At 42.3% G+C, this 24,632-nt stretch overlaps 1 protein-coding gene across 4 annotated transcripts in view; it reads right to left on the bottom strand.

Moving 5' to 3' along the window:
- Positions 1-24,632, bottom strand: part of ZNF385B (zinc finger protein 385B) — a 298,061-nt gene that overhangs the window by 163,481 nt on the left and 109,948 nt on the right. The window contains exon 1 of one of the 4 annotated variants that reach the window (XM_054044714.1): positions 3,239-3,302. The exons of the other annotated variants lie outside the window; for them this stretch is intronic. Coding sequence (XP_053900689.1) covers positions 3,239-3,257 — 19 coding nt within the window. The 5' untranslated portion in view covers positions 3,258-3,302. Of the gene's footprint in view, positions 1-3,238; positions 3,303-24,632 lie in introns of those variants that run through there. 4 annotated transcript variants of the gene reach the window in all.

The following is a 24,632-nucleotide window of genomic DNA, read 5'->3' as shown; positions in this document are numbered from 1 at the left end:
TGGACACTGTTGCATCCTCCCTTCCACATTCCTCAGCAGCTGAGCAGAATTTGGCCTTAAAGATAGAAGCCACAAACAAGACAGATCAGGTAAAGGCAAATCATTGGTGAGAAGCAGAAGAGTTAAGGTGTAGAAACAAACTTCCAATTCTACTTTACCCAAAAGAAGGGAAGCTGTCAGTAGTAGACTTGGGTCTGTTATAATCTTTACATGTTTATGATCATGTTAATGAGAGCACTGATCAAAAAACAGAACCTCCCTGTCCCACAAACTTTACGAGTCCACACAGAACGTAACATACTTATGAACAACACCTGGTTTTGATTCCACAACTCAAAATCTCAGCCAACAAAGTTTGCAGAAACCATCCCCTGGTTTTACCCATCTCTAGCTAATATAAGAAAGTTGTTGTTTAAAAGAGATCCTAGCTTCTTTTACCAGTTAAACCAAATTTTCTAGAAGAGGTTACTACTTGTCTGTGTCCCTGGCCTTATTGATTATTGTGTAAATATTAGGCTTCCTGCTTGTGGAGAAGTTGCTGCAAGGTTCCTTTCAGTTCTGTTTGCATATTTCAAGCTACTGCATGATTTAGAACAAGGGCGTTTATGTAATGTTCCAGAGAAACTGCAGTACATCATGGCTCATTTTAAACCAGGTATGAATACAAGACTCAGATGAACTCACAAACACTCCTTTCATCTGAAATTTAAGTAGTAACCTTTCTCCCCTGCAGAAGGTTTAAGCCGTTTTAACCTCCAAAATGATTATGTTTTGTTGTTTCTTCATTATAGCATTGGATAGAAAGAGCTCAAGATGAATCTTTCCTGAATTTATTCAGAAGAGATTACACTTTGAAATATTAGGGTATTTGAATGTCATTTTCCAAATGCTTTGACTTTCACTAAAACTACAGCATCTGATGACCTTAAACTTTACTTGGAGAGTTTTAGTTTTACAGCAAATAAAAGTGAAAACACATTTTTTGCCACCAAGGGCTAAATTTGCAGATGATCATACAAACGTGAACACCTGTCACCAAAAGAACGGGAAATTTGTGCATGCATAACAGACAGACAGACCCTGGTCATCAGTGGGCGGGATTGAACCTGGGACCTCTGAAGCTAAATGCATGCCATTAGAGGAGACAGAACATCACACTCAGGTGGTGTGGGGGTTACACATGCAGTTGGGTAACTGTCTATTTACCAACATATTTATGAGTACAATTACGCAGTTTGCATAATGGGTGCATATGAGTCTTTAAAAATCTGGCCCTGAAAATCTTTATTATCTAGGAAAATAGATAAGTCATCTGTTTCAGTAATTTTCTTGTACTATATATACACTGAGAAATCTTATGATCCTGACGATATGAAATGCTATGATCTTTAGTCTATGTTTTGTTGACTTCCTCACATGACAGAACACCTCTTCTCTCAGCATAATTGAAACTGTAACAGAAGACAAGGGTGAAATTCCTTAAACTACTTATGACTTGAATCAAGCTCAGTAATTTTCAACATGTATGTATACATATACATGCATATTGTTTACTATTACTACAAGTGCAGTGCAAGAGAATTATGATCAGTGATATTGAACTGAACATCCTGAAGGTGGCACCCACACTAAAGGATGGCATATTTTAAATTCTGAAAGAATCTAATGCATTTCTGTTAAACCTATCTAGAAATGAAAGAACAGAGAAAAGGTAGAAGCAGACTTTCCAGTGCTCCCTCTGTTCTCTCAGACTTTTGACAGCTGTATTAAAATTTCCATAAAATATATTTCCTTGCAATAATGTAAATATTGTCATGGCAGTGTTTGAATACACAGTAACACAGAAGCAAAGATCTGAAATGATTATTCAGTCACTGTACACAATCTTGGACAGTTTAGCGCAGAAGTCTGCACATTATGAATGTCAAGGAAAACATAAGCACTGTTCAAGACAAACTGCAGTGATAAAAAGGTGGGAACAAATGATTTTGAAATGGCATGTGCTTTTAGTATTGTAGCACAGACACAAAAGATCAAACTTATTTTGTTAAAATCTAAACAGTTTAGCTACCCTGTCAACATAAAAAAAACACACATCACCCAGACAATTTTTTGCCTTTAGAAAGTTAAAACATGTTCATGGTAAACCAAAAATGATGATGCAATAAATGATCCACAAATAGGACAGATCTGAAAGAAAGAACAGTTTAAGTCAGGAAATCTTGTGGGGTGTTTTAAACAAATTAAATCATGAGAATCTAAATTTGCCACAAACACACATGAGAAAATGCTTCTGGAGACCAGAGGCTGTTTTATAACATTCTCAATGAATGAAACATTTTATCAACATTTATTTAGATGTCTGGAAAAACTGCCAGTAACATTCCTGCAGACAAGGTTGTCTTGTATGAAGTAAATCTGTCTCCTACAAATTAATACTCCTAACTGTAAAACAAACAAAGATTTACAGGTTGGAAGGAAAGCATTCATCTGTTTTCTACTCAGTAAGACATCCTACAGAAATTTTTGAAAGGCATCCTGCACATTTTTTAACATTTCTGCCAAGCAGAACAGTGAAAACTGCAACACACTAACATTTCACAAGCTGAACAACTTAAAAACGTTTCCTAAAATACAGAGAGTGTAAGTATTCTTTATTTTAAATGCTATTACCATTAATAGAATTATGCACCATACTATCATCATTCAATATGATTTTGCAGCAGAATTCTAAAGAGTTATTAGTGGTGTTCATTATTAAACAATCAATAGATTTTTTTTAAAAATTACCCATTAGCACACTTCACATACAGAAACACATGTGTGTTAATATCCGAGATCTAAATACTTACAGCTGGCTCACTAACAAGAACTTTTACTTATAGCCATCCTTTAGAAAATGTCACAATTACCATCTGAACAAGAGTAAAGTTCAAATTCTGATTCTGGCATTTTCATCTCTCTATGGCATACATTAGCCAAAGATAAAAAGCATCTGAAAGAAATACATCACAGACAACTAAATAATCAGAGACTAAGATTTTCTAAACTGATACTTCAGTACCTGAACCACAGCAAATGAGTACAACTTATGTTAATGGACTGCTCTTCAAAATAAATTACCAAAATATAGCAAACATTTCTCTTCCTATAGAGCTGGAAAAAGCATACAGAGTACCAGTCTATTATGCTAGTTAGTGGAAACAGAAGTTACAACTTCCCACATGGCTTTACTTACCCAGAAGCATGTTTCTCATCTACAGTTAGTTCAGCAAAATGGCAAATTCTACACAGCAGATTTAGCAAAGGAAACATTCCTTAAAAACTCCTTTTTTTGACTTGACTAAAGATGTGAGCAAGATTTGAGTATGGGCTGTTGAGAAACATGCCTTGTACCCTAGGGCAGCTGAGGTATGATACTTCACTCCCATTGGTGAACAGTACCTCTCAGAAACAATAGAGAGACTGTCAGTAGCTGTTGCCACCTCAGACGGTGAGGCAACAAAATAATGAAAAACTAGGTCACTTCTCTGAAGCTTTTTAAGTGGTATACATTAAATGTGTCTGTCCAGCATTTTGTTTGAAAATAATCCTCTGCCTCTCATTAAGGAATAAAACTCCCCCACCCTCCACCCCGTATACCTACATATGCGCAAAGCTCAGAATATTTTACTACACAGATATTTAAAGCAAAAATATTAAGAAAAAGATCAGTGATGAGCCAAAATCAGCCCTTGTGTAAGTGGGTTCAATTTCACCGACTTCAGTGAAGTTGTGCCTGCTTACATGAGTATTGTATTGGTTTCATTATATGCAACATACTTCCCTTCAAGTAATATATGTGAGGAGATTTTTTTTTTTTTTAACCTGGAGTTAAATGTTTACTTATTTTTGAATGTTTGGCAACTTCTGCCAAGGAATAAGATTAGCTTCAACAAACATGCAAAAAAAAAAATAGAAAGTATAGATTATATAAAGAATAGACTTAAGACTCCAGGAAGGCTCCCAATCCCTTTAATCCTCTCCCTGTGCTCCATTGCACCAGTATAAATTCAGATTAGCCCATTGAAGCCAAGTGAGGTCAATCAAAGTCTGACAATTTGGGGAGCCTGTCTATGTACAAGTTATGAATTCTGGTTGTTTTTATGAAATGGGTATATAATTAAAAGCTTATGTGCCTGGAATTGGCCATTGGCTGTCAGGGCTAGGGTCACATCTCTCCCAGACCAGGGACAGGGGAGTCATTAACCTGAATACCCTCCATTCAAATGGAAGCACCTTAGAAAAATGGGACAGCTGAAGGTTAGGAGAACCAATCCCACCCCACTTGCAACAGATAGGGGGCAAAAGGAGCAGTGAAATCTCCCCAGAAGGGCAACAAAGAGTGAGGTGTTGAGACAGCCCTTTAAAAAACACAGAAGGAATCAGAGGAACAAAGAGAGACAGGATTTTGGAGGGAAGAGGGACCTTTTTGACTGCCAGATGAGCCAGAGCTAGCGAACAATGACAGCATGGGTCACAGAACGAGACTCCAGGCTTTAAAAGAGAAGCCTTACCTGGGAGAATGAAGTCCGGGGAGGGGATCTACAACTCTGAAAGGACACTGACTCAAATCCCAAAGACTACCAAGAGTGGTGGGGAAACAGACAGAGATTCACGTATAGGTGTTTCTTAATTTGCCTAGATCTGCATATCTTCTGTGCTGTCTAAAATAAAAAGCAATTGTTTCAGAAATCCTTTTGCAAAGTCTATGTTTATGTGTGTCAACTATTCCATGTCCCCTGAAAGGTCAAGCTGTAGACCCAGCAAGCCCGCAAGGTGCAGAACTGGTAAAGGGTGTGCTTAAGCTAATGGAGTGCCCCAGAACGGTCTAAAGCAGCTGGGCTGCAGGCTCCCACCTCCACTTGTCTGTGGGTATCGGAGATTGTCCAAAGAAATGTGCCAGTGAGACTACAGTCAGTGGCTGGAGCCTATCCAGTTAAGAAGGGGAGCTTAAAAAGCACACAGGCCCAGTGTGTGGGTCCAGACACAGCAGCCTGGTGGATGTCCAAAAAGGGGACACTTGACCAGAGCTGTGACACCAAGGTACACCAAAGCAAGTGAGGTCTGAACATGGCCCTACATTTAAGCAGCTTTATTAAAAGTTTACTATGGGAATTGTTCCCTCAGCCATCCATCAGTCTGAGCCCTGTTGATAGATATACCTCCTCAGTTCCATCTGAACAGGGAAGATTTCATATATTTTAAAAAACATGTCTCTCTCGCCTGGTTTTAATGGAGTATAAGCCACATACTGTTGTTTGGGTGTTTACATTTGTTCTTGGACTAGACTCGCATAACGTATGGAGAAGCGGGGGGGAGAAAAGAGGACGTGGCAGTCCAATGACTAGTCCTGCTTCTCCAAGTCCCTTTGGAAATGATGTGGCAGTCACACACATGTACAGTGTTTATACATTTCCTGGTCAGTTTGGGGTTTGTGGATGGAACTTTTGCCTGAGCAGACACCACTCCCAATTTTTTCTGCTTCAGAAACATCCTTTTTAAAGCAACCAAGTAAGGAAGGTTTTCAAAAAAATAAAATTGTTTTATTTTAAAAAAATCCATCAAGAAAATCAATAGTCTTAGGGCCAGATCCTCAGCTGGTGTAAATCAGCATGCCTCCATTAAAGTCAACTTGTCCCTTATAGGACAGCTATGGGGAAATGTACAAACCTCTGTATGTGGAACTATTTCACATCAGCTCTCAATATGGGCAATGGGGGGGAGGGGAGGAGTGAATGTATTTATTTATTTTAATTACTTGCTCTATTGTCCTGGCCTTTTCTGGTAATTTTATTTTTAAAAATCAAACTATCCAGCTGTAACCCACAGCTAACACTGATACTAGCACAAACCCACAAATGGTTTTGAACAGGCTAAATCCAAACCCCATCCTCAACAGAACACTTACATTTAAGTTTTGAGCCCATATGGTTGCAGAGAAGAGCTAGAAAATATGAACCTACAGTGCTCCAACCCCAGAAGGTAAATAAAAAGAATACCTATTTTTAAAATTCTCATGTTTTTTAAGCTAGTCTCATGATTTTGGGGGACCTGCCTCCAGATTTTTGAATAGTTGTAGTTTGCAACACTGATACAGCAAATCTTTATGTAGCCTCAGGTGACTCAGCATAGGGGACCTGCATTCCTATTAAAGGAAGGGGAGCAGAAGAAAACAGTAAGATGGAAGTACATGAATCAAAGATGGGAGGGGAGAAAAAATGGAAGATGACAAAATAAGCCATACACAGCTTTCTAAGTAGGTGATCAGTGCTGGATTAGCAGGCTTAGCACCAGCCGGGATCAACTATTTTAAAGTAACCCTCAAAAGTTTACATCATCAAGCTGTTTAAAATAAAAGATATCTACACATACATGATTTCTATCAAATTCCGCTGCTTTCCTCTCTCCGGTACGCACCTCTCTTCCCCAGAAAACATTCATCTTCCTTCACACACTGCTATGAAACTCCGTCTCCTCTCCCCTCAAAAGTCCATCTGCCCTCCCACCCCACACTTTCCTCTCAATAAATAAATAAATAAATCCATCTGCTTCCACTCAGATTGTCTCAGCTCTCCCTTTTACCTAAGGGAAAAACATCAATTAAAAAGTGTAAAAAAAATAACTTGTTACAAATTATGTTCAGCTAGGAAAGATTGTTTGTTTAAATATTTATTCCTGAAAAATGTTTGACTGTAAAGATGATCACAAACTGTGTGTGAGCTTTATTTTTATTCTATGAGTCTGTTGCAGTAAGTGGTTGCAACTCTGTTGCAAGCAAAGGGGATGCTTATACTAACAGTGAATGCAGTCCTCTGTTCGTTCCCTGAAAATGCTGTATCTTCAATTTAGACATATTTGGAGTGAAAAGGCTTGATGTTATTTCTTTGCCTTGAACTGCTAGCACAAAACAGAATATTACTTGGCACTAGACATGCAACATCTGCCAAATTGATCACCTAGGAGAATCTCATTTCCTGAGTCATTTAAAAGGAAATTCTTTATCACCACAAGTGGAATAAAGGGATTTCCCAGGTTTAAAATTGTCTGTCATCAAAAAGATTTACTGCTCATTGATATATTATAACTTTGTACTAGAAGACGTGACCACTGACTTAAGAGGATGTCTCTGAAGATGAGCAATGATCCTATCTTCCAAAATAGTAGTTGATTGCATTATGCATAAACATATTGTACAGTAAAGCATACACTCATTTATCTACCTAGCATGTATGACTCATCACTGTAGTGTTTGAGCCCCAAATATGGATCAAAGCCCTATACTTCAGCTACAGATCATAAAGGTGGAATTCTTGTGGTGAAAGGATGATGAAGATTGAGGCAGAAAGGTTGAATATATATTATAGCATTACAGTCAAGCCTCAGTTAACTTTGATTCTCTCCAGCTCAAGTTTTATCACTAGATAGAGGCAGGGCTGTCCCTAGCCATTTTGGTGCCCTATGCAGCCACTGCGTGGGGGGGCTGTGTGGGGCCCCAGGCCTCTGGTCCCAACCAGCTCCGCTCTGCTCCCCTGGCTCCCAGCCTTGGGGGGCAGTGGGGAACTGTCCCCCAGCACTCGCCAGCGGCACGGCTGGGAGCCAGGCAAGTGAAGCAGGCTGGGTCTGGGTCGCTCCAGGTAAAAGGGAAAATGGTGTGCAGAAAGAAGGAAATTGAACAATACCGGACAACTGTAATGCATGTTATATACAGTAGTTGTGTCCAATTTTGTTTCTAATAGGAGAGCATACAGTAAAATACTTGCTATTCCTTTTTAAATAGTGCCTTGTGTAATATTTCAGGAGGAAACTTGAGCCCCAGTCCTCAGTATATTCACGATTAACCAAATAGCATGGAGGACACGCATTTTATTTGGATAATCAAAAGGGAAGAGAAGTTCAGCAGTGGAGCAGCCTCCCCCATGGCCAGGAGCTCGTCATCCTTCTCCTCACAGCCCTGGCCAGCAGGGTTTCTGTTCTGCCCTTCTCACTCACTCCTGAGACAGCAGGGCTGCAGAGGGCTCCCTGCACTGCCATAGGGCCAGTGACACCCTATCCCTGCCGACACATGGCATAGGGCAGAGCAGAGACCCCTTGGCCAGGACTCTACTCCAGAAAGGACTGGAGCCTTCTCTGCACCTTGCACCTGCAAGGATCAAGTGTCAATGGTTCTGCTGCAGGGAGCCTTCTGTAGCTCTAGTGTCATGGCCCTGCTCACCCCCATGACAGCAGGGTTATAGAGGACTCCCTGCACTGCCACAGGAGCCATTCAGAAGCAGGGTGGCCTCCTCCACAGCTGGGGGTCATCCTCCTTGCAGTCATGTCTAAGGGTTTCTACTCTATCATCTGAACCTCCATATTATCCAAGCCCTTCCTTGTCCCCCGGCATGAGATACATGGGGGACAGGAAAAGGATTCAGATATGTGGAGGTTCAGATAATAGGGTTTTGGATAAACGCAAGTATACTGTACTGTCCACGCAACCATGTTCATAGGGAAATGCCCTGTGCAATTTCAGCTGGATAGTGGGGCCTTCTGCAATGTGACTCCTTGGGATGAATTAGATAAGTAAGACATATTAAAGAGCAGGCACAATCTAATACATGAGTGCACAATACAGCCCATAGGAGAATGTGACCTTTTAGTAACTAACCCAAAAAATTACAGACTATACAACTCAGGTTTGTGGTGGTGGATGGTAAGACCCCTCTTGAGAATATAGTCATACAAGCCATAAATCTGATCAGGATGGAATATCAGAACTGTACAGCTGCAGTACAAGAAACAAAAGGGGAAGTCTCATGGACAATGAAACATCATACGGGGATGTTTTCAAAGGAGACAGGTGCCTCAAAGGAAAGCTGTGACTGGAAATAGACCCAACAGTGGAACCTGTGTTCTTACCATGAAGGTAAATTCCAGTGCCACTACCTAACCCAGTATGCAAGGAGCTTGAAAGTCAGCAGAACAGGGGTATCATAGTATCTATAGAGGCCAGTATAGCCTGGATAAGCAGCATGGTGGTGGTAAAGAAGCAATCAGGTAAAATTACACATCTGCGTAACCTCAAAGCCCTTGATCACCAGAGATGGCTATGAAGCCCATACAACCATGGGGAAAGGTGGAAGTGGACTTATTGACCTACAAGGAAAAAACAATACTGTACTTGATTACAGTGGACTACTATTCAAATTTTTGGAACGTCTATGCCTGCCTTATACCAGAACTGAGTCAGCGATAAGGAAATTGAAGGCCCACTTTCCAAGACAGCGGATGCCACATGATGTATTCACTTATAATGAACCCCAATTTCTCTCAAAAGAATTCAGGGAATTTGCACAAATGCGAGTTTGACCACCACACATCCTCCCTGGCACAAGGGTGCCAAAACAGTCTGCCACAGGCACTGATGGGACAATGGACCAAAACACTATCAATGAAAGATGACCTGTTGCAGGCTAAGGATGGAGACACTAAGAGGAGATGGTTGCCAAATCAGAGAAAACAGGCACTAGAGTATGACAGTTCAGCCAAGAATCCTGTGAGGATCCAGCTTTTAGATAGTCACCAGAAGGAGTGGAATAAAGGAGTTGTGATGGATGCATTGGCACCTAGGTCACACAAGGTGACTGTGCAAGAGGAAATAAGGGATCCAAAGGAACAGTAGTCATTTATGAGCCCACAGACAAACACCCAGAGAAACTACTGAGAGGATCCGAATGGGGAGAGAGAGAGAGAGAGAGAAACACATTCAGAGGCCAACTCAACAGTGGGGGAGGAGACTCCACAGAGAGATGGTTTGCTAGACTTGGAAACAGAGATACATCACTCCTGGTCTGGTTGCCTGCTCTCAAAGGCTACACAACCAGCCGAGTCTGTGGTAAAGAAGTGACACCAACTCAGCTGTGTGCTAGCAACCTCTGATCTAAGTAATATAGAGCGGGAGTCTGGATGTCAATTATTTGTTTTTAATATTTATATTTAAATGTAAAATACAGAAGATGTATCATGATCATGGAACTGGAGTCAGAGAGCCCATGTTCCCTGGAAAAATTATTATTGACAGCGCTCCATGGAAGCGGGCTGGAAACAACTCAGCCACCTGGACCGAGCAGTCTAAAGGGTTTAATAAAGTTCCATTTGTTCAACTTGCAGTGCTTTCAGCATCTCTTTGGAAATGAAACCTGTTTAGAACATGCTGCACCCTGTGGATCACCACCATGTTAGCAATCTCAAAGTGTAATTTTAGTGCAATTTAGAGCAGTGTTGAGATTACTCTAAATTATGGCCCAGGATTGGAGGAAGATGGGAAGGCAGAAAGCAACCTAACCCTCAGATGTACCAAATATTGGTTCTGTGCATATGAGCATTCAGACCATGTGTCTCCACTGTCAGACACAGAACTAGGGCAGGACAACAAAGTCAAATGGCTTTCATGGTAATCACTGGTATATCCATTTCTCCCTCGGCAAACCCCAGATGATATCTACAAAGACCCCCAAGGGAACTATATTTCTCTACATAGAAAGTGAGTGACTCAAGCAAAGGTGGGGAGTATGCAAAAGGGACAACCACCTCTAGCCACTGTCATTCTTCTACCAAACTCCTGTTTTGTTTGTTGCTGTTCCTTTATGCATTTACTTTATGTGGGTTTGCCAGAAACATTTTATAGACATCTTATTAATCTTTAGACTTGTTTGTAGCTTGCTGCATGCTAACAAGTATAAATAAAACATTCCTGTTTCAGTTTATGGCTTTTATCCAAGGAAAATAGACTATCATTATTAAATTGACTCCTGTGGGCTTAATTTTGCCTTTAAAGCACAGTTCTGCATTAGGGGAAGTGCAGAACAGCCCTGCACCAAAGAGGGTATCAGGAGGAATTTTGCCTCATAATGCCTCCCCGCAGCACATGGGGGGGAACACACCTATTGCTACACCCTTTAGGAGGTGCAACATGCTCCCCTTTCCTATACACACCAGTATAATGGCCTGGTACAGTGTGGCCCTATGCAATTCATCTCATTTTAGAGGACTTCGTCCCAATCCTGCAAAGGAATCTTCACACACAAACTCTTACATATCAGAGGGGTAGTCGTGTTAGTCTGGATCTGTAAAAAGCAAGAGTGTGTCCTGTGGCATCTTTAAGACTAACAGTTGTATTGGAGCATAAGCTTTCGTGGGTGAAAGGTTATGCTCCACGAAAGCTTATGCTCCAATACATCTGTTACTCTTAAAGGTGCCACAGGACTCTCTCTTGCTTTAAACTCTTGCATGTGCATGGAGTACCAATGACTACAGTGCAACTCAGTCACTTCAAATCACTTGCTGTTTTGACCCAAGTTCTGTTTGGCTATGAACTTATCTTCAGCAGCTCTAGATAACAAATGTTGGAAACCATTGCAATTAGTCATTGCTTTGCAGTTGTGTAAGAGAAGCAACATTTCTTTTCTACTTTGGATCTTGTGCTATAAATTATATGAAGATATAGTACCTCTGACCGTAGAAGGCATTTATGATGGAAAGTGCTGTAGCCATACCAGGTATCACTGAGAAGCGTGGAGAATGGTTTGCAAATTCAGAGAATGAAAGATTAAGAAAAGGCCTTTATGCCCCTGGCCGCCTCCAACTCAAATTGGTATATGCTGATTGCTATTGTTACTCTAACCCACAATAAATGAATCAAAATCTAAGTAATCTGTATACAGATAAGCAAGGGAGGATTACAAAACATCAATTTTGTATATTAGGGACTTGATTATCACTAGTTAATGGAGTTATACTAGTGCTTAACTGCAATGGAATTACTCCCAAATTGCACTAATGCAAGACTACACATGAGTCTTATACACTAGTTTAAGACTATATGATAGGGAACTATAATACAGGAACACCTGGTATCTAGTAACAGTCCAATGCGGTTTGGATACTGGAACTGCAGGGTACTTAATCACTGTAAGGTATGAAACCCAACGGTCATTCTCTAGTAATTCCCAAAGGTAGGTGTAAAGAGTTGCAAGGTCAGACTAAGGAGAAGGGCCTGTCCAGCTCTTTTGTCATAGGGCACTGTGGGCTGAGGAAGACGAGGAGGAGTGTAGATAAGGGGAAGAAAAAGGGGGAATTCTTGGCATGCCAAGAGAAGGTCCTTGAACCCTTGGGAGACAAAACGTAACCTGGTATGCATGTGTGGGACTCCCACTTATTTCAGTGAGAGCTGCACGCACATTTCTCAGGGAAGATTTTGGCTTCACAATTGCGAATATTTTGAAAGGAACTCTGACTACTTTTGAAGTTCACCCCCTTGACATCAGAAATATGGAAATAATACAGTGACTGCTTTGGCAGAATAGAAACAATAAATTACATGCCGATAAATTGTTATTGTATCAGCATGTTCCTCTCGCTGTTAAGAGGAAATACGAATTAGCAAACTGATCATGAATTCACATGACAAATAGAAGCAGAGTAGGTTACAGTCACCAAAAAGTGTCAGATTGACGACACAAAAATTTGAAAGGCATCCACACCAACATGAAAAAAAGCAAGTTTATGATGTGGCTCCTGAATGGTAATGTACCATGAAACTTCATTCAAATCCTCCCAAAAACCATAAGAGGCTTATGCATGAGCGAGAAAAAGGGACTAGCATGCCAAAAAGTTCTATGCATGAAGGAAATATCAGCACATAATGTCAGTTATACTGAGAAAATGAATCCATAAGAAACAAATGACATATCCAGGTACTCTATAAGAGCAGCTAACAGAAGCTTATATCACGCTAATCCCCTGGTTTACGGACAAACTCATTAAAAACATTCCTAGTATTCTTTCACCTTTCCCTTGGGAGTTTCAAAATGAAGTTTTACATTAAAAATAGAAAGAAGCATCTGGATACAGCAGAGAATCAGATAAAAAAAATGTATGTGAAGCAAATCAATGTAAGTAGATTAATGTCAGGGTGATGCATCTAAATAAGCAGGAATAGGTCTTTCTGGGAGACTCAAACAATGGATAATATAATAGAACCTTTGGCGTTTTCAAATGCAGCTCATGCTGGTAGTAACTAAAAGTTATCTTCTGGCACTTGGTTAGGTGCTATGTGAAAGAATCGATAGCCTCGTTTCAATTCCCAGTGCACAAGTATTCACACCACAGTAGGTAATGTTGTTGGCAGTCTTAGCTGAAAGGTTAAGGTTTTAATGGGCAAAGACATTAAAAATGATTCTATTCTAGGTATTCCCTCCAGAACAGGACACAATGGCGGGCTGTGACAGAAGTGGGAATTTTCTGTAATATTTTTATGAATGATATGCAAGACAGTGACTTAACTTGTTATTGCTACCTGATAGGTGCAGAAAGGTTAAAATGCTGCTCTTGGGGCACAGCAGGAGACATGAGGAGTTTGTGCAACATAACTGTCTGAGGTAACATGAATGGGTCATAAAAGCCTGCCTAGAACCTGCCTTTATATCAACCAAGGATCTGGAAAGACAATGTGAACCCCAGTGACTTAACAACTGACACCTAACAGGGAACTCCAACAGGAAGAACCATGAACTCATCCTGGCTTTGGAGGAGGTAGACAATGGACAGAGAGGTGACAGAAGGCAAAGCTAAGAACTGGGCCCACAGAGAGAGAACAGCTCTCACCTGGGACTGACAGAAAAAGAGAGATCCAAGATGGATTCTACAGCAGCTTGGCTGGATGGAGCCCCATGCCAAGGGTTGAAGACCCATCACTGGCAGGCTCCCTGAAACCTGCTCACCGCCCTCTGGGTTGAGAGCCAGTGGTTTAGATAATACTTAGTCCTGCCCCAGTGCAGGGGACTGGACTAAATGATGTATCAGTCCTACATTTCAATGATTTCTATTATATGATTTCTATGGCAACAGCTAGCAGTTCATTTTTGTTTTAACCTTGTGTAATGAAGCCAAAATAAATAATTTATTTACAATTCTAATTAAATCATTAATTAACTGACATTGGTCTTCTTTAACATGAGATACAATTAATTTTTTGGCAGCTAGCACAAAATTGTACAGGTAGACTTTACAAATGCAAATAGCTGCAATAATCAGAATTAGTGTCTGAATTTGCACCTATAAAATGTAACCTAATGGAGTAGTAGGTACAGATGTGCACACAGTTGTTAGAAATTTTAGTGGCGGTGCATGTTTGTATACACCTGCAATGAACACACGAATATACCCCCAAAAGTGTGCATGAATAACTGTAGAGTGGATAGAACTCTGGCTGATAATTTGGCCCTTGATAGAATAGCACAGACACAATAATACACAAGCAATTTATTTTCAGCCCACTCTCTCTAAACTTGCAGGAAAAACTATATATTAGTTGGCTCTATAGCTTCTAAAACTGATAGAATACGATCATGTCAAATGAACTTCATGCAGGGTATACTACTGCAGCTCTAAATCAAAGCGACACCTCATATGATGATTATTTCACCTTGAAATACTATGTCTAAGTTCATGTTATGTTCAATAAGCCCCCTGCCTGAAAGATTATTTGCAATATGTATGATATAATTTTTTTTCCAGTCTGGGTAAAAATTTCAGTCCTGCGAGTTTGACCTCTAAGTTTCTGACTGAGACCCCAAGTGGCCTTTGTGTCATACACATTTATGCATGATGGTCTAGAAGATGTAAAAAGAACTAACAGCTATATTCCTACGGGACAGTTTATGCTCAAGGGATCTTTAATTCTTTGTAAGGCTATTCACGCAATGAATCCAAATCCCCTAGAGGTGATTAATCACTAGTAGCAGTGAATAAGGTCATTCCAGATGTATTTTATGAATTTTAAACAATCAAATTTTATTTATTTTATTAATCATGAATTTCAGTCATCTAGAATTGCCCAATTAGAATGGCATCTGTTCACACAGATTTTCTTGGAAGATTTTATTTGCCTGAATAAAATCATAGCGCTGCAGTCCTCTGCCCCCTTCTGCAAAGGGCCAACATAGGTATGTGAAGGTGGGGGAAGGGGGGAAGAGGAGACGACAGGAGGGAGGTGGGATTTGCACCCTTTCTGTAATTTTAAACCATTACATACAGGAGTTGGAAAATAAATATGCAACTTATGTGCCAGTTTTTTGCCATACAACAGACACGCATTTTGAATATCTGAGCCAAAAAAAAAATCTCATTTAACTTGGCTATTTCAATTATTTAGCCCTATTCCAACTTGAGTACCATACCCTTTATGTGGCTGATCTTTCTTTTCCCTAATTTAGGGACCAATCCTGTAAGGTGTTAAGTGTTCTCAACTGCCATTGGGCCTGATTTTCGGAAGTGCTAAATACCCACAACTCCACCTGAAGTTAATGAGTGCAGTGAGTACTCAGCCCCTTTGAAAATCAGGCGCTCTGTCTTTATTGGAGCTTGCAGGCACTTGGGACTGGTCTACACTTAAAAAGATACAGCAGCACAGCTGTGCCACTGTAGCGCTTTCAGTGTAGACACCAGTGAGAGGGCAGCTTGAGCTGGGGAGGGGGCTTGGAGTCCACCCAAAAGGGGACAGTTGGAAAAGGCTGTTAGAGAAGACGGAGGGAAAGAGAAGAATCATGATGCTGAACTAGAGGATGAAGCCAGCTGGGGTGGGAGGCGAGATGATAAAACAAAAGAATAGGACATAAAAACAAGGGACTGAGAAGTGAAGAGGAAGAAAGAAGGGAAACAGGAAAGATTTCAGGTCAAGAAAAGCAGAAAAAAATAGATCTGGGTATGTGAGCAGAGGCTATTAAGAGAAGGGAAGTAGAGAGAAAAGGAGAGAATGAATCAAGAGGGAAAAACTGGAAGGAAATATAACGGGCAAAAAAGGGACACGATCAAAAAGTTGTGTTAGATGAAAAAAAGAGCCTAAAAACAGTAAACAGGAAGCCCACCTACAAAGAATCTAAAGTATATGAACAGAGAGAATGACTGTGTGAACATCTATTGGAGAAATACATTTCAAAAGTGTCTAATGGACAAGTGAGGGCCCACTAGGTGAAAAAACCCCATTTGTGTATAAAATCTGTACAAAGAGGTACAGCCACAGGAACATCGAATCTGAAGCCATGACTATGCTAACAGTTATGTCGGCAAAAAGTTGTGTCGCTCAAGGGGGTGAATATTCCACCCCCCGAGCGACACAAGATACTCTGGCATAAGTGGTAGTGTGCACAGTGCTAAGTCGGCGGGATAACTTCTCCCCACTGACATAGCTACCACTGCTAATTGGGGGTGATTTAATTATGCTGACGGGAGAGAGCGCTCCCGTTGGCATTGAGCGACTACACGAGAGACCTTACAGCAGCGCAGCTGCATCGGTACAGCGATACCACTGTAAGCTCTCTAGTGTAGACATAGCCTAAGGAGAACTTCAAGACGAAGGAAAGCAATGAATAGCACTGCAAGAGTGGAGCTGGACTTCTAGCCAAGGAGAAGAAAAGTGGATTCTTCTCTGAGGTGACAAGGTATATTGTTGGGTAATGTCTTTTGTTCTTGTTTATCATGTGTTTGATATTAAATTGCACAGAGTAAGGAGTAGCAAGTTCAAGTTCACAAAGGTTAGTATGTTGGTATTACTGTAAATAGTCTTGGGAAATGTTCTCTATTACTTATCCTTCTGATACAAGGTTTGGGTTTTCCCTTATAGAGTTCTAAAAATGTTAAGTTAACCCCTTAGTCTTTGTTTGCCTCCACCTCTACTTACAGTTCGCATAGCCTAGCCTGGTCAGGTCACTGCATCAGCACCATGCAAGTCAGGTCCTTTCATTAGGAGCTTAGGCCTGGTATACACTTAAGTTAAACTGGTATCACTATGTTGCTTAGGGCTCTGATTTTTTTACTGACATAGCTATGAGCCCTATTGTGGATGTAATTACACCACTGTAACTATGGTTATACCAATATAGCTACACTGGCAAAGCCCTCTTAGTGAAGACAAGGCCCTAAGTTTTTGCACTTGTAAAATATACATTATGAAACATGTTTTCTATTTGCTTAGAAAAATAGTGAGGATTTATTTGACTCTATTCTAAAACAGTTTTGTTAATTAAAACACTTCTCTGAGGTTTGATTTTGGCATTCTGGATTCAGCCACAGAGTGCTGGCCTTCAGGGGCTGCAGCTAGGGATCTCCAGTGATTTGTGATCCTGGAAATCTCCTGACAATCTCCATTTTCACACAGAAGAGCCCTAGACTAGGGTTACCATTCGTCCGGATTTACCCGGACATGTCCTCCTTTTTGTGCTAAAAATAGCGTCCGGGGGGAATTTGTAAAGCACTCACAATGTCCGGGATTTCCCCCTCCCCCGGCACAGCAGAGTGAGCGGCTGGGAGGGCTGCAGGAAAGTCCCGGGCTGGACTCCGGAGCAGCTGGAGAGGAGCTCCGCCCTGCATTCTGAGCAAGTGTCTCAGCACAAAGTGCAGCCCTCCCCTTTTGCAACTGGGAGCGGTTTCTGCCATGCAGCGTAGCAAAACGGGAGCGAGAGCACTTTGTGCTGATACAAGGGCAGCTCTCCCCTGCAACCTGGTCCGGACCTGGGACCGGGTTTTGTTGTGCAGGGCCAGGGACCGGGTTTTGTTGTGCTGGGGAGCTCAGCCACGTGTCCGGCTCGCACAGAGCCCAACACCCTGTTCTGAGCAGCAGGGTAAGGGGGGCAGGAGAAGGGGCAGGGAGGTTCTGGAGGGGGCAGTCAAGAAACAGGGGGGGGGGCTTTTGGGGGGGAGTGGAGAAAGTTTTGGGCAGTCAGGGTACAGGTAGGGGGTAGAGTCCTGGTGGGCAGTTGGGGGGGGGTCTTAGGAGGGGGCAGTTAGGGGACAAGGAACAGGGAGTCTTAGGTAGGGGGTGGGGTTCTGGAGGGCAGTTAGGAGCAGGGGTCCCAGGAGGGGGCAGTCAGGGGACAAGGAGCGGGGGGGGGTAGGGGGCTGGGAGTTCTGGGGGGAGCTGTCAGGGGGCAGGAGTGGGGAGAGGGATCGGAGCAGTCAGGGGACAGGGAGCAGAGGGGTTTAGATGGGTTGGGAGTTCTGGGGGGGGCTGTCAGGGGGCAGGAGTGCGGAGAGGGATCGGAGCAGTCAGGGGACAGGGAGCAGAGGGGTTTAGATGGGTTGGGAGTTCTGGGGGGGGGCTGTCAGGGGGCAGGAGTGCGGAGAGGGATCGGAGCAGTCAGGGGACAGGGAGCAGAGGGGTTTAGATGGGTTGGGAGTTCTGGGGGGGGCTGTCAGGGGGTGGGGAGTGGTTGGATGGGGCGTGGGAGTCCCAGGGGTCTGTCTGGGGGTGGGGGTGTGGATAAAGGTTGGGGCAGTCAGGGGACAAGAGGCAGGGAGGCTTAGATAGTCCTGGGGGGCAGTTAGGGGCAGGGGTCCCAGGAGGGGGTAGTCAGGGGACAAGGAACGGGGGGAGGGTTGGGAGGTCGGGGGGGCGGGAAGTGGGAGGGGCAGGGGCGGGGCTAGGGCGGGGCTCCTCCCGTCCTCTTTTTTGCTCGCTGAAATATGGTAACCCTACCCTAGACTAATTTCCAGTTGTGGGGGTTAGTGCTACAGCTGTAAAACTACTGCCGACTTCCACCCAGCTGACTTTACACAGCTGAACCAGTTTTCTCTGCTGAGCGGTGTGTCCTCCTCCGGCCCTAACTGGCAGCTTAATAGCCTGAGAGGGAGCTTGGTCTATTAGACTCAGGCCTTTTCTCCACTGGGGGCTTTATCCTCCTGTAGCCATGCTGCACCAGTGTAAAGCGTGAGTTGTGGTGGTGCAGCTTCCCCCCGTTTCCAAGTCTTGGTTTACACTGGGGAGCACGCCATCTCTACACTAGGGATTTGCACCGGTACATCTATATTAATCAAGAAGCCAGTGTGCACAAAGTTTAAGTTCAGAGCAAGAAACTCCACGTGGTAATTATGACTACACATTGACAGTCTCTATGGCTTCAGCCAAGTCACATACTTTCTTGGTTTCACCATTTATAAGATGGAGATATTTACCAACCTCACAGAAGTACCGTGATTAAGGTTTGTAACATGCTAAAACATACATAAAATCTTTCAATGCACAAAGACCTAGCAGTTCCCATTCCCTTGTCTTATTTCCAGGGATTTAAAAAAAAAAAATGTACTAACCGCCTACTAGGCAGAAAATGAAGCCTACTAAACACAGCCAAAGAAACCTGCACACCTCACTGATACTATTTACAGGAGTAAAGCAACTGTGCCGGTTGTACGGGGTAATTAACTAACAGAGCACTGTCTGTTCCACCACTTCCACCCCAAAGCATCTTAGCTGCGGAGAGTGTTTGGAGTAGCGGTGCTTCTTTACTACTTGAATCCCCAACCTTCTGGCAGCTTCCCCAAGCAGCATAATTTCAACTGATCTGATGATGCTTGTCATATTGACTCTTTCCTGCAGGGTTCTGAATTGTGGCAGTAGTCACGGAGGAGACACTGGTCAGTATTTCATTCTGCTGCAACTTGGGAGCAGCAACATGGGAGCTGAATGGCTGGACACTTAAAACAGAACCGCATCAGTTTATACTGAGTCCATATTTGTAAGGTTTTCTTTACAGACATCATGGGGGTGGATTTTTATTACACACACACACGCATGCACACAGAAACTTAAGTTGTGCAAAAGAGGATGATGGCTCTTGCCTTGGAAAGATTTCTGTTCATCCTGGGTGAGTGGATTTTTCAAGACTGGACAACTGTAAAACTGTTGTAAATGTTGGCAATTAGTTACACATGGAGCAGCTAGACTCCCCATCTCCTGCAGCAGAAGCCTGGTGTTGATATGAAGAATTCCTCTTGTATTTTTTATTAAATGGCAGATAAATTAGGGGTGCCCAAACTCATCTTGCATGTAACTATCACCAAATATCCTTCGGGAAACCCTGTGAATAGTGGCACAGAGGATAGTGAAGAGGAATTGGTTATGGGGGGGATGACTGGGTGAAAAACTGCATCACAAATTCACAAAAAACACTAAGGCCAATCCTGGCTGAAAGGACAGACCAAGATTTTAATCAAGAGGAGAAAATACACAGCCCGGGACTTCAGATTGGCCACCAGATGGAGCTCATGCAGACTTATAAATGATAGCACCACATTAAAAACAGACAAAAAAGGGGTCACTGCCTAATACCAAGAAAATTTAAACAAAGTGCATCCCCTAATTTATACTAGTCTTCGTGTTTATAAAATCTCTATATGTATTGCTGCATGAAGTGGAAGAAAAATAGACAACTCCCAGTTTGGGGCTATATAGTTTTCTTTCAAAACTCAACACACACACACTCACACACTCTCACACACTCTCACACACTCTCACACACTCTCACACACTCTCACACACTCTCACACACTCTCACACACTCTCACACACTCTCACACACTCTCACACACTCTCACACCCCAAAACTTTTCAGCAGGTGAACATGCCCTGGGGAAAGTCTAGAATTTGGACAGGAAGCTTTTCAGGGCAAGGACTGTCTATCACTGTGTGTTTGTACACAGTCTAGCACAGGGTGGGCAAACTACAGCCCGCGGGCCGAATACGGCCCTGCAGGATTGCCACCCCTGTGGCGCCATGGGCCCTGTGCCATTCCCAGAAGTGCCGGCACCACGTCCCTCCAGCCCCTGGTGGAGAGGGAGCAGAGAGCTCTGCGTGCTGTCCTCGCCTGCAAACACCGTGCCCCCCCACAGCTCCCATTGGCCGGGAATGGGAGCTTCGGGAGAGATACCCACAGGCGAGGGCAGCGCATGGAGCCCTCTGACTCCAGCCTTCCCCAGGGGCCACAGGGACATGGTGCTGGCCGCTATCGGGAGCGGCGCGGGGCCAGGCAGGGAGCCTGTCTTAGCCTTGCTGCAAGCCACTGCCACCCCAGAGCCACTCCAGGTAAGCGGCACCAGACCAGAGCCCAAACCCCGAACTCCTCCTGCACCTCAACCTCCTGCACCCCACCCCCTGCTGCACCCCAACCCCCTGCTCTGAGCCCCCTGGTACATCCTGCATCTCTCCTGCACCCCAACCCCTTGCTCTGAGCCCCTTCCTGAACACCGCACCCCCTCCCCACACCCAACCCGCTACCCCAGCCCTACATTCATGGCCCTGCATGCAATTTCCTCACCCAGCTGTGGCCCGCCAGCCAAAAAGTTTGCCCACCCCTGGTCTAGCACAAGAGGCCTGGTTTTTGGATGGGCCTTGTACACATTATTGGGATACAATAATAGTAATTAAATATTAAGTTTATGTATCAGAGAAATTTTCAAAAGCAGTTAAGTGAGTTAGGAATACGAGTGCTATTAATGTCCAATAAGATTTTTGCAAAAATGTCTTTAGGTAGGAGCATAACTCAGAAGAGCGTGAGTTTAATAGCAGTGCTACTTACCCCCCTCCTATAGCCTCCTGGCTGCTCCAGTAGAGTTTTTGTCTCTGCTATGCTACCCTTACGCATGATTGTATGGATTATTTTTGGTTATACGGATTAAGACCCAAGTCCTGGAAGCTTTTTTGTATTGTTGGCCCCCTATACCACAAGACATTCCAATGATGATATCTGTGCACCTCTCTGCCCGATGCAATTAGCAGCACCATGCCATACTCACTAACATCAAATGCAGTTTAATGTAGCAAAACAGTAGTGGTCCATCTTTTTATTTTTTTAAATACACAGGTATTTGTATCTTCAACAGATTGACATAATATTTTACACTTCTTTATTGCACTATAGTATTACCAGTTAAAATAAATTCCTTCATTTACTTTTTAAAAAAGACCCTATTTCTTCTTGAAACTAGCTGCAATTATTTAAAAGTAGGGCACTATTTTTACTGCTTCCACATGTTCCAGGTATTTCTAGGTCAAGTGCACCTGCTGTTCTATTGAACACATTAGGTATTCTATTATTTCATTGATTTTAATGGAAAGATGGCACCACAGTAGGTGCAGTGGAGGACTGGCAACAAAAGGGTTAAACTTAAGAGTTAGAGTTGCAGGTAATTCCCCTTCCCAGTTTGATAGTCTAAATTATAAAAATAAATGGATATATTAATTACAATTTTTTTCCTAAACATTCTTTTCCAAGTCCATCAGAAACTAGATGTGAAAACTGCAGAGTTGCCCATTTTAAAGTTATAGGTTCACTTAATAAAAATCTAAACAATTTATATACATACAGCCAAATCAAAGGTATGTTTTAATTGTAGTTTTAAGACTATTGATTGACCAAATGAAGTAAAGAGAATAAAGGATAGAAGAACTCCGAATAGCTATAGGACGCTGATAACATTTCTATTGAAAAGGAAAATATACATAGAAGTAACAACAATTTAGAATATCATCCAGGTGGGGAAAAGCCTGTGTAAATAACTAGGTCTTGCAGTGTACCCTGAAAGTCAAAGAACTTGTTCCTCCAGTTGGTCTGAGAGTGCCCAAGAGCCTGCACAGAAGCTTGTTACACAATATATCCTCCCCCCAGATGGGTAATTCTGGAACCTGTTAGCTTGAATGATTCAGTTAAAATAAATTGTGAAGATGCAACATAAAAACTCTCTCTAAAACAGGACTGAGGCTATATGGAGCTTTATTTCTCAAAATTAACACCTTGAGTTGTGCATGAAAACAAATTGGATGTCAATGTAGGATACAGAGATTAGTGGCTATCGGCTACTAGTGAGAAACATGGCTAATTAAGTGGGCAGCTTCATTCTGCACTAACAGAAGGCTTCCAGGTGGTCTTCAGGGGAAGCCTCACATACAGTGCACTGCAGTAATCCAATATGTAGCTGGTAAATCATAAAAGACTACATCTGAAATGAAAGGCTGCAACCTCCTTACTAAACCCTCTTGATTACTTCTTTAAAAAGAAACCAGAAAACCAAGAGGATTTCTACCTTGTACACTTTGTACAGACAAATGGCAGGAGAACCCTCTCAATCAAGGGGGCAGATATTAGCTCTGCCATCTCCTCCCAGTGCTTCTCCCAACCAATCAGTATCAATTTTATCTTCTCTGGTTTGAGCTTCAGTCAGCTACCCCTCATCTAAGCTCCAGAATGAGTCAGACACTTTAAAGCCAAAAGACTGCATTATCTCTATCTTCAATACATTGATGCCACTGCAGCCCAAATCACACTACTGGAGGCTTCAAATAGACATTGCATAGGAGGGATGACAGAAGAGAACCTTGCAAGGTCCCATGTGAGATAGTTTTCAGGGCAGATAAGCAATAGCCCAACAATTTCTTCTTAGCCATCTTAGAGGTAATAACAGAGAAACACACACTTACTACTTTGTCTATCCCTGCCAAAGTGTGCAACCAAGTCAACAACTCGCATTCATTTGCATCAAAGAATCAACACAAGCACTTAGTGTTTGACCTTTGCCAAGAGAAGATGATTGACCAGTGAGATAAGTGCTGCCTTTGTACCACAGCCAGGTTTAAAAACCAGATTGAAATCGAAGGACTCTAGGTAATGCCAGAACTGCTTTGCCACAACCTCTCATCAACCTTGCCCACAAAAATAGCACGTTATACAAAGCCAGAGTTATAAAAAGGTTGGCAAGATTATTAGCATCAAAATATTGCTTCTGAAGCATGACCGCAACTGTTTTTTTGGCAGAGCCTAACACCTTGCCTTCTGTTAGGGAGACATGGACAATTTCCCACGGTAAGAAACCCCATATTCCTCTTTGAGCATTAGCTGGCCATATACCCAAACTGATGGTTCCCAAGAACTCCCAAACAAAACTTAGCATGAGAAAATGTGCTTAATATCAGCCATTTTTGCAACAACTACTGTCATGGAAAATGCTGTATATTTTGTGCTACTGTATGTACATCTGCTACTGAAAGCTATCAGACCTCTTTATGGCAGCTAATAATGGCAGCTGTAAATGACATGATATTAATATATTCTCTTTCCAGTTGTTGTAAACATATTTTATTCCAGTTGAGAGCTCAGCCTTCCGATGAATGACAGTAATAACACATTCAATTGTCTATTTAAATAGGCATCCTGGGCCATACTCATCCCTAGTGCAACTCGATTGATTTCAATAGAGTTACACCAGGGATGCATTTGGCCCTACCTCCCAAGCTAAACTGAAAAAGAAGGCCTTATGTCATAAACAACAGATAAAAAAATGTCACAGGAATGTTAAATTAACACTTGTTATCAAATACAGTAAAGGCCTTATCCTGTAGTCTTTACTCTTGAAAAACACCCACTGAATTGTCTGGGGATTTGTAGCCTTATATGTGTGGAGTTACTTGTTTAAACAAGTGAACACTGCAAGTTGAACAGCTTGACAGAAATATAGTATCTAAATCTACCACAATCTGTAGAAGTGGAGCAGTTATCTCCAGTAATAGAAGATCTAAATTTAGCATACAGTACTAGTGCATTAAAATAGCATCAAGAAATCTCATGAAGTCTATAGCTATCAACCTGTAAGGGGAAATTGCCATCTATTTTGTTATTAGCTACTTGCAAAGATCTCTGCAGGCTGTGTGAAGTGATTATAACCTATTAAGAATATGCCCTGTGTAAAGATCCCTGAGAAAAAGAAAATGGAGTTAAACCCATCATCCC

This window comes from Malaclemys terrapin, chromosome 11 (assembly GCF_027887155.1).
Source record: "Malaclemys terrapin pileata isolate rMalTer1 chromosome 11, rMalTer1.hap1, whole genome shotgun sequence".
Classification (NCBI taxonomy): Eukaryota; Metazoa; Chordata; order Testudines; family Emydidae; genus Malaclemys; species Malaclemys terrapin.
Note: the sequence above shows the minus strand (reverse complement) of the source record. Positions and strands in the feature narration are given on the sequence as shown.